The sequence below is a fragment of the Arachis duranensis genome, chromosome 10 (assembly GCF_000817695.3).
Source record: "Arachis duranensis cultivar V14167 chromosome 10, aradu.V14167.gnm2.J7QH, whole genome shotgun sequence".
NCBI lineage: Eukaryota > Viridiplantae > Streptophyta > Magnoliopsida > Fabales > Fabaceae > Arachis > Arachis duranensis.
In genome coordinates, this window is record NC_029781.3 from 30,274,611 (window position 1) to 30,285,462 (window position 10,852).

General features: G+C 37.2%; 2 protein-coding genes across 2 annotated transcripts; one reads left to right on the forward strand and one right to left on the reverse strand.

Annotated features, from left to right (window-relative positions):
- Positions 1–1,327: 1,327 nt before the first annotated feature.
- LOC107469540 (uncharacterized) lies at positions 1,328–2,578 on the reverse strand. The gene has a single exon (XM_016088910.1). It carries the CDS (start codon positions 2,576–2,578, stop codon positions 1,328–1,330), a length of 1,251 nt encoding a protein of 416 aa, XP_015944396.1.
- Positions 2,579–4,427: 1,849 nt separating this feature from the next.
- On the forward strand, positions 4,428–7,669 carry LOC107469558 (jasmonate-induced oxygenase 4). Its single transcript, XM_016088931.3, has 3 exons — positions 4,428–4,946; positions 6,055–6,382; positions 7,223–7,669. Exons 1-3 carry the CDS (start codon positions 4,450–4,452, stop codon positions 7,481–7,483), a joined length of 1,086 nt encoding a protein of 361 aa, XP_015944417.1. The 5' UTR covers positions 4,428–4,449; the 3' UTR covers positions 7,484–7,669.
- The last annotated feature ends 3,183 nt before the right edge of the window (positions 7,670–10,852 follow it).

A 10,852-nucleotide genomic window follows, 5' to 3' on the forward strand; every position in this document is an offset into this window, starting at 1 on the left:
ATAAGCCACTGGGAGATTGAATTTACCTGAATCAGCCAAAAGGAAATTCGATTCATCAATCAACCAATTGACATATTCATATAATTCGAATCAATAAGATTCGAATTACATTCCTTAGTAATTCGAATGAACATGTTTCGAATTATGGCTAATCAAGTTCCAACGTAATTCGAAACAACATGAATCGAATTAGCAAATTGAATCAATTCGAATTAGTAGGGGAAGGTGACGCGGAAGGAGTTCGAATCATATTGATTCGAATTACTAATGTTTGGAGACTTTGGTAATTCGAAATAAGTTGATTCGAATTACTTGTGACTTGCCTATATAAGGAGTTCGAACCAAGTTCATTTGAATCATTTTCCCATTCTCATACCCCACCAAATCCAAGAGAAAATGACCCAGAATCTGTACGACAAAGACTCGAGCGGTATATTGAAGCGATGGGGGATGATCCGGAAAGGCTGTATCGTTTGGATGGAGTCGCTCATATCGCCGGGGTGATCAATGACAAAGTTAGTGGTTTTTGATAGTGGTATATGTTTAGTGGTTTTTGTTAGTGGTTTAGAAAAGTGGTATTGCAAGTGGTTTATTTAAGAGGTTTTGCAAGCGGTTTTATTGGCGGTGTATTGAATGCGTTTTGAATGCGGTTTTATTGGCGGTTTTATTGACGATTTTACTGTATCCACAATGAATACTCAATCCGGTTCGCCCAATCACACATCGTCGGGTCTTCCGAGCATAGAATATCAAACCAGTATTCGAACTCGACCTCGGTCTTAGCATAGACAGCATTCACAAAAAGCCTCCTTGCGTCTTTGCCCTTGAAGGTGAGGGCAAAATTTGCTGCTACGTGTCGAATGCAGAATGCCCGGTATGCAGCTGGAGGTAGCCAGCCCCCGTCGGGAGCCTCAAGCGCGACCTTGATGCCGTTATGCCTGTCAGAAATAACAAGCAGACCCTGCTGTGGTGTCACGTGCTGACGGAGGTGGGAGAGAAAGAATGACCATGACTCAGCATTCTCACCCTCGACTAGTGCGAATGCAACAGGGAGTATGTTGGAGTTCCCATCCTGTGCAATCGCTACAAGCAACGTACCCCCATACTTGCCATATAGGTGGGTGCCATCAATACTCACCAACGGCTTGCAATGACGAAATGCCTCGATACACGGTGAGAAAGTCCAGAACAGTCTGTGAAAATAAGCCTGAGACTCGTCTAGCTGTCCCCCAACTCGAACAGGGCTAGTCCTAAGCACTACAACAGAACCAGGCATGGTCACCTGCACTTCTAACACCCACCTTGGGAGCTCGTTGTACGACTCATCTCAGTCACCAAAAATGACGGCAACAGCCTTCTGCTTCGCCAACCAGACCCTCCTGTACGTCGGCCTGAACCCATAGTGTGAGGCCGTCGCATTTAGGAGCACCTTGATGCTGACGGATGCATCATCCCTAACCATTGGCATAATGAAGACAGATATCACATGATAATCCAAACTCCTGTGATCGCTGGAGATGGAGCTGGCCAGACAAGTATGCGGTCCATTGTACCATTTGACCTCCCAAATGCCCTTGCGCTGCCGGAGACTCAGCCTAATCAACCATGTGCACCCATTCCCGAACTCAGAACACTTGCCCACATACCGACGATAATCAGACTCTACTACCTTGTACTGTATCCCTCGACGGATGCTGTAAGTCTTCACACTTAACAGGGCCTCATCTTTATCCTGAAATTGCTGACCAACCTGAAACTCTGTCATACCAGCAGACCCTTCTGCATCTCTAGCGCCAAATCCAACATGCTGCCCAGGTACCTCGTCAGGCCTCATGCCATCCAGGTCTAAAGATAAAAAATGTGGAGGGTACTGCTGTGTGCCAGAGCTAGAACCACCGCCTGCCCCTGCAGGATGACTCGCTCCAATATCATCGCCACTGCCATCAGCAATCATATCCGGCTCGACATCATTGTCCTCTGGATCATCAAACAATTTATCTCCAACCCCAGCCGGTACATCACACTGTACAGAGGTCGGTATAAATTCTCCTGTTCCAACCTCGTCGCCAACACTGCCGTCGAGATCAACAGCGAACGAAGGGGAGGCGACAGGCTGGCTGGGTGGCTCGTACGCAGGGACAGAGGAAGAAGCAACAGCAGGTCTGGAGCTAGAACCGGCAACTGTGGCTAAAGTGTTGGTATTCTGGTTCGAACCCCCCGAGCTGGATACCACATCAACCAACTTTGCCAACAGCTCTGGTGTCCTCACTTCGGAAAACTGCCGGCGACAATGAAACATGACCTGCAAGTCCTCATCACTCCCGATCGTGAAACAATCATACTTCACGGTATCCTGGAGCACCGTGATTGGAATGCGATAGAAAAACTTCTTAACCCTTTTCACACCTTCCAGACCAAGTTTCATCAGTACAGAGCTAACAAGGTCATCAATGCTCGTCGTATAACTCACGATAATATAGAGATGATCCTTATCAGTGAACTTCACACCGAAACGAGTTTTTCTCTTAATCGATCCTCTATGGTGAACCAACACTAAAAAATTGTCCTCACTAGCCATCTGACCCCTCTCTAATGAGGGCAACTCACATTCATCTCATATATATAGAGTTCTGGTACACACTAATTCGAATTATTCTCATTCGCACTATATATACGTAATTCGAATCAGGTCATTTCGAATTATGCCTTTGTTCACATTTCCTACTAATTCGAATCACTAAAGTTCGAATTATGGTTACTACACTATTCCTAGTAATTCGAATTAAACTTTCATAATTCGACCCAAGTAGCTACAAATTACATGCAATCTTCCTTGTGCATAATTCGAACCATATTGATTCAAATTACGTACAATTGTAATTTAAATTTTGTTGATTCAAATTACATTAAAATATCCATTGGTTGATTGCTGAAACAATTTTCGTTTTAACTGATATGCGTAATATTTTCTTCAGCCTGGTTTAAATACGTTTTTTACCCTAATTTTGATGACACCACATTCAATATTCAAAAATACGATAATAGATAAATAAAATAAATAAAATGTCTTATTTTAATTCGAGTATTTTTTTTCTTTTAAATTATCAGGAGAAATTCATTTGAAGTTTCTCTATCGTCATCCCACCTTAGTAATCTTCTTTTTAGACTATAATTATTGTGAAGCCAATGCATAGCATATCTGCATATGAATCTGCTCATAACATCCTCAAAATGATGCCGCCTTATAATGTCAAATTTGTATGACGTAGTAACATGAATTGTTATCTCACAAAACATATATATAAGAGGGCACCGTAAGATACAAATAACTTGCCAGCTGCCACACAAGCACAAGATAGTCACATACTCACATCACTTGATAGGAGCACAAAAACCCGTCCTGATTCAACGTATCTATCCTAGCACAAAATTAGTTGAGATGTAAGACAAGAATATTATATATATTATTTTTCTGAATATATTTTACTTAAAAAGTATTTTTATCTTAATAATCACCATAAAAATCTTATCAAATAATAGATATTCGATAGAAATATAAAAATACTGAATATAAGATTAAAAATAAATACACACTATATTTTATATTTAGGTAAAGTATATTTTTTGTTTCTAAAGTTTGACAAAAAATTTAAAAATACTCTTAAATTTTATTTTGTTTTAATTTTGTCCCAAAAACTTTTAACAATTTGCATCAAATATATCTTTGATGACTAATTTTTCAAAAAATTTAAGATCGATTCAGCAACAATTTCATGAGAATAATCCCTCAACACAAGCAAATCAAGTATAATTTTTATGCATTATTGTTAGATTGGTATTAAATTTTTTAAAAATTTAGCTTTCGAAGGTATATTTGATACAAATAAAAAATTTCTGGGACAAAATTGAAACAAAATAAAATTTAAAAATATTTTTAAAATTTTTGACAAATTTCAGGAAGAAAAAATATACTTTATCCTTTATATTTTAAATTGAAACAATTATTTAAGTGTAAAACGAGTGCTACATAATAACTAAAATGTTATTTGTATACTAAAATCAGTCGTTAAAATCAGATACTATGTATTTGTATATAACAAAAATGCTATTCGTACACCAAAATCAGTCACTAAAATTAGTTACCAATGTATTTTTGTATAAATACATGTGTGATTTAATTTATTTTTAATATGTATTTATATTTTAGTATGTATTTCATACTGATGACTCATTTTGGTGACTAATTTTAGTGTACACAAAGCATAGTCCTTTATATAAATATATGTATATTTAATTTAATTTTTAATATATATTTTACTATGATAATTAATTTTAATTTACTGCTATAATATGGTTGAAAAAGTAAATACACCTATCAAAGCTTTCATATAAAATGTGGTTTCTCTTGTATCTTTGGATCAAGCAGAGGAAAATTAAAGATCATAAAAGATGGTAGAGGTAGACCCAGTTTTTGTGCAAGCAGCAGAACACAGACCAAAAGCTTCAATAACCATAGCCGAAGGAATCCCTTTAATTGATCTGTCTCCCATAAACTACCAAGATGATGAAGAAGCCACAAGATTGAAATCATCATCACCAGTTTGGAATATTATTGAAGAAATAGGGAGAGCATGCAAAGAATGGGGTTTCTTTCAGGTGATCAATCACAAGGTACCTTTAGAGAAGAGGCAGAGGATTGAAGATGCTGCGAAGAAGTTCTTTGGTCTTAGTTTGGAGGAGAAGCTGAAGGTTAGAAGGGATGATAGGAACGTGCTTGGTTACTTTGAAGCAGAGCATACCAAGAACGTTAGGGATTGGAAGGAGATTTATGATTTCAATGTTCAACAACCTACTTTCATTCCACCATCTCATGATCATCATCATGATGACATAAATATTCAGTTTCATTGGGATAATCGTTGGCCTCTCAATCCTCCTCACTTTAGGTAACCTATATGCTTTTTTATTCTCTATGCTATCTGATTTATCTGAAATTTTAGTTTAGGAGTGTATCTAGATGATATTTTTAGTTGGTACACGTTAGGCAAAAATACTCATTTTAGTTTGTGAAGTTACACTTAAGTCTCAAATCAATTTTTGAAATTTTAACTGTCTCAATTTAATCTCTAAATTTTTTAAATTTTAACAATGTTGCAGTGGTTTTCGTCATAGGATCAATTAAAAAGTTTAGGGACTAAATTGAGACAATTGAAACTTCAAAAATAAAATTAAAACTCAAGTGTAACTTCAGGATCAAATTGAATATTTTTTCAGACTTTTATATATAAATAGAGCAAAAAGTTTGAGTTTCATATATATTTTCATGTACCTGTTCTGTTTTTGTTTGTTTAAACTCTTGGATAAGTTATTTTATGACATTGTAGCTTTTATGGTAAAAAAAATTAACATAAAACAAATATACAGAAAAACAAATTCCTATTAATATTCACGTAAATTCAAAAAAAGATTTTGAAAAAGGTGTTAACTATATAATTATTTATAAAATTTTGGGACCATTGATTTTAACACATTCATGTACACTAAATACACTCTTTATTGGTCAGGTAGAAGAGCCTTAATTGTGATCAATCCAGGATAAGATTAGAATTAAATGAAAAAAAAAAACATTATCTATTGTAGCCAATAATATAATCTTTTTGTTTTAAAATAACACTCACTTTTTTTATTGATACAATAAAATGTCATTGTACTTAGACATAAAATAGGTCTAGGTACATTAATTTTTTAATGTATAAAAAAGTTTTAAAAAACTATTTAAAATACAGAGAGCAATATAAATTAAAATGCTAAATTATTTCTTATACATCTCCTAGACTCCTTAGATATTAAATAAAGTAAAATTATATTTCAGTGATGCAATCAATATCTTAAAAGAAATTAATGGGATCAATTTTTATCTGTCATAGTAATTAAGAAAATATCTAAAAGAAATTATAATTGAACAAATCATAACTCAGAATGATCCTTTCCTCCTCTCATTATACTTGTTATTCACATTGGCATTGTTTAATAAGTGTGTGAGACACTTACCAGAGAAGCATGCGAAGACTATGCAGAAGAAGTGGAGAAACTAGCCTATAAGCTGATGGAACTGATTGCACTGAGCTTAGGGTTAGCACCAAATAGGTTCCGTGGCTTCTTCAAACACAACACAAGTAATATCAGACTGAATCATTATCCACCTTGCCCTTACCCTCATTTGGCACTTGGTCTTGGGCGCCACAAGGACACTGGAGTGTTAACTGTGCTTAATCAAGATGATGTTGGTGGTCTTCAAGTTAGACGAAAATCTGATGGAGAGTGGATCACAGTCAAACCCATTTCCAATTCTTTCATCATCAATGTTGGTGATATGATTCAGGTACCAATGCTAGTCTTGTTCATTACAAATCTCCTCTAGACTTATTACTTGCTCCACCCATTGCCAATATTCTCCATAATAGTGGAGAGAATTGGATCGAACCGACCGATTTGACCCAGTTAACTGGAAATTGACAACCAGATCAGTTCGATTATTCAAAGTAAAATTGTTCGGTAGAAAATCAGATAAAAAAAAAGTTTTAAAAGATAGTTAACCGATTAAATTGGTATAATTTTTGTAATTAATTAGTTTAAAATAATGATAAAAATTCATTTTTTTAAAATATATATTTTAGAGCAAAATATATTTTGTTTCTAAAGTTTGACAAAAATTTTAAAAATATTCTTAAATTTTATTTTGTTTCAATTTTGTCTTAAAAGTTTTCAATTTGTAACAAATATACCTTCAACGGCTAAATTTTCAAAAAATTTAAGATCAATCTAATAATAATACTTGAAAATTATGCTTAACTTGTTTGTATTGAAGATTGTTCTTATGAAATTGTTGTTGAATTGGTTTTAAATTTTTTGAAAAATTAGCCGTCAAGGGTATATTTGATACAAATTAAAAATTCATAAGACAAAATTGAAACAAAATAAAACTTGGAGATATTTTAAATTTTTTTATCAAATTTTAAGAACAAAAAGTATATTCTACCCTATATTTTATTATAACCGATTCAATTTAGGTTGAATTTCAGTTCAACCTTTAAACTTCTAACTTTGTCGATTCGATCGAATGAGTTTTGAGAACCTTGGCTTTCTTTGGTGTTTGGAATAATGCTTCAATGTGAAGACAATGGCGAGGACAAACTAAAATGTCTTTATTTGGTGCATACAGGTTTGGAGCAATGATGCATATGAAAGTGTAGAGCACAGGGTGATGGTAAACTCAGAGAGAGACAGGTTTTCCATTCCATTCTTCTTGAAGCCAGCATTGTACACTGATGTGGAACCTCTACAAGAGTTGATAAACGACATGAACCCTCCAAAGTATAAAGCAATCAACTGGGGCAAGTTCCGCATTGCAAGAATGAGAAGTAATTTTACTAAGTCCAATGTTGAAAATCTCCAAATTTATCACTTCAAGTTGTCCCCGTAACTTAGTCTCAACTTCATATTTCACTACAACAATATAGTAGTAGAAGCATATACAGGTGCTGAGTAAAAATACCAAAGGATAAGAGATGGAAGTGTTGTAATTTGATGCAGATTTGGTGGTGTTAGCCTATAAATAATGAAATTAAAAAAAAAAGTTTGAAGGTATAGAATCTGTTAGAAGGGTAACAAGTATGGGTGATAAAAGAAGGGAGCATATATAAATAAAAATATAACACAAGTAGGTTTTTTTATTTTTATAAATAAAATAAATGTTAAATTTACCGAAATAAATATTTTTTCGAATATTTACCGTTTTAAATAACTCTATCATATCTAGTTTACACTGTGAATGAGATTATTTTTCACGTATCTCGTTTACAGTGTAAACGAGATATGGCAAGAATGGCTGGGATGTGTATATCTCATTTACAGTGTAAACCAGATACACATATCTCCTTTACACTGTAAACGATATATATATATATTATATAAAGCTGAATGGCCAGTAACAATCCATTCATAGTTGTGGAGCTTTATCCGAATTGTCGTATGAGAAATGGCGACAACGGGGTGACATTTAAGTGTCAGGATCCGATATTGTTTCGCACTCAGCGTGTAGAGACGTTGTCGGTTTTGAAGAGTTTGATATTGAGCGAGCTTGGGGGGACACAAGAGAGGGAAATCGAAATGGTGGCGTATAGGTTGCTGGCACCCATGGAAAATAGAGTCTTCCGGTGTCTGCTATTTCGACTTCACGAGGACGAGCATGTGCGACTGATGTTCGACATTCACGGGAGGATCATGTGTGAACAGGTAATTGAGCTATCTACCAAGGTGGGTCACGGTGGTAGTGGGGGTTCCGCACAGGACACGTATGTGCAGGATGACCATCCTCTCGCACCACCGCCCATTCATGTCGCCATTCTAGAGAATGAGGCAGAGGAGGGTGAGGAGAAGTCGGACGAGGACTACGTGGCAGACAGTGAAGACAGTGAGTCTTCTGATGGCAGCGATGAGGATGAGTTTGTGCCGGAGACACCTACAGGGGCTGTGCCGCGCCATATGCTGCCTCCACCTCACCCGATTCCGGCACTATCGGTTGTACCAAGTCACTATCACAGTCTAGATCTGGACACCATGCATGAGAGGATCCCGATTTTGGACACCTGTGGAGTGGATTACAATCTGGACGGCAGTGTGGAGTTTCGGGTCGGACACAGGTTCAGAAGCCGAGAGGAGGTGCTTCAAGGTGTGAAGAACTATAGTATTCGCAGGAGTGTTGAGTACCGGGTGATCGAGTCCAACTAGTTAAAGTACCATGTGCAGTGTCGTCAAGCCGACAGTGGGTGTCAATGGAGCCTCCGTGTGGCCCTTAGTCAGAATCTCGGATACTGGTAAGTTCAAGTTTAATTATGAATTTGAGTAGTTTTGTATGATATGTTATTTTGGTTAGACATGTTGTGTAAGAATATATTTTGTTGTTGTGACTAGGGATGTTTGGAGATTTGGTGGACCACACAGCTGTCTGGCACCCACCATGTCTCAAGACCATCGTCAGTTAGATAACAGTCTCATCTGTAGAGTGATATTGCCCATGATTCAATCCAACCCGTCTATTAGTAACCCGGTTTTGCAAGGTGCGGTCTACGCAGCCAGCGATGTCCGTGATGCCCCGCTGAGCCGCCAAAGGTAGGAACTGATACGTCCAGGCCAGAACAGCCGAGTCCCACGAAAACGCTCTACTCTCCGTAAAGTCCCAGAGCAGCGGTAGCCAACAAAGGTGCACCAGATTGTTGGACTTGTCGGTCATCAGATACCCTCCGATCAGTAACATGATATAACACCTGGCGTACTGTCGGAGGGTCTCAGGATCGTCTGTTTGGGGCATCTGGCGAACACGATCTCGTAGCCACACAAACTTCAGCATGAACGACTCCTTCCTTTGAGCCGCCTGCTGTGCTGCAACGGGACGCCTGGCACCGAGGAGCTGCTCCACCAACGCCCACGTCTCCGTATGGTACTACCTACCAAAGTCACGGAGGCACCCCCACGGGGTTACCGTGTGCGCATAGGCCCAAGTGGTACGCCACGTCCTGCAGGGTAATGGTTATCTCACCCCACGAGAGATGAAACGTGTGCGTCTATGGACGCCATCGCTCTACCAGTACCAAAATTAGGGAGTTGTGACAAACCCCAATGTGACGGTTTATCTTGCATTGATTTTAGGGGATTTTATAACCTTTTACCCACATTTATTCAATGAAATAGCATGGTTTTGTATATTCTCCTTTAATTGTGCTTAAGAGTGAAAACATGCTTTTTAGGTCTTAAAATAGCTAAATCTAATTCACCTTGATTCCATTAGATGCCTTGATATGTTTGTTAAGTGGTTTAAGGTTTAGGAGGCAAAGATTGGATCAAGAGAATGAAGAAAGAAGCATGAAAAGTTGGAGAACTCATGAAGAAATGAAAGAACCGGAAAGCTGTCAAGCCGACCTCTTCACACTTAAACGATCATAACTTGAGCTACAGAGGTCCAAATGATGCGGTTCCAGTTGGGTTGGAAAGCTAACATCCGGGGCTTCGAAATGATATAAATTTTGCCACATGTTGCTTCGCGTTCAGGGGCGCACACGCGCACTTTGCGCACGCGCGCCGATTCTGTCCTTGCCCACTTGAAGCAAAACGTGGCCAGCGGTTTTAGAAGCCTTGTGGGCCCAATCCAACTCATTTCTGATGCTATTTAAGTCAAGTATTGAAGGGGAATCAATATACTTTTACCATATGTTAGTTACCATTAGTCATAGTTTAGTTTTAGAAGTAGTTTCTAGAGAGAGAAGCTCTCACTTCTCTCTAGAATTAGGATTAGGATTAGGATTAGTTCTTAGATCTAGGTTTTAATCTTTGCTTTCTTCCACTTCTATCTCTCAATTCTTTATTGCTACATTCATCTTCTTCTATTTTTTTGTTGTAATTTCCTTTATGTTGTTCTTATATTTTGTTGTAGATCTAATATTGTTCCTTCTACTTTCTTCCAATTCAATAAAAGGTAATTCATAATAAATGTGTTTCTTTTAATTGTTGTTGTTAATTCATTGCAATAAATGTTGTTAGATTCTATGCTTGTTGTCAATTTGCTTTGATTTTCTTTTGTGCCTTCCAAGTGTTTAATGAAATGCTTGGTTGGATTTTAGTATAGATTTTGTTCCTCTTGGTCTAGGTAGAGTAATTAGTGACTCTTGAGTTATCTAATTCCTTTGTTGATTGCTAATTAGAAGTTGCTAATTGATTTGAATACCTCTAAAGCTAGTCTTTCCTTTAGGAGTTGATTAGGACTTGAGGAATCAAATTGATTCATCCACTTGACTTC

Bases quoted from the DNA above. Each gene is read 5' to 3' on its own strand.
- LOC107469540 (XM_016088910.1), bottom strand. From the start codon at position 2,578: ATGGCTAGTGAGGACAATTTTTTAGTGTTGGTTCACCATAGAGGATCG.
- LOC107469558 (XM_016088931.3), top strand. From the start codon at position 4,450: ATGGTAGAGGTAGACCCAGTTTTTGTGCAAGCAGCAGAACACAGACCA. The intron at 4,947-6,054 runs GTAACCTATATG...GACACTTACCAG, and splicing joins CTCAATCCTCCTCACTTTAG to AGAAGCATGCGAAGACTATG. The intron at 6,383-7,222 runs GTACCAATGCTA...TGGTGCATACAG, and splicing joins ATGTTGGTGATATGATTCAG to GTTTGGAGCAATGATGCATA.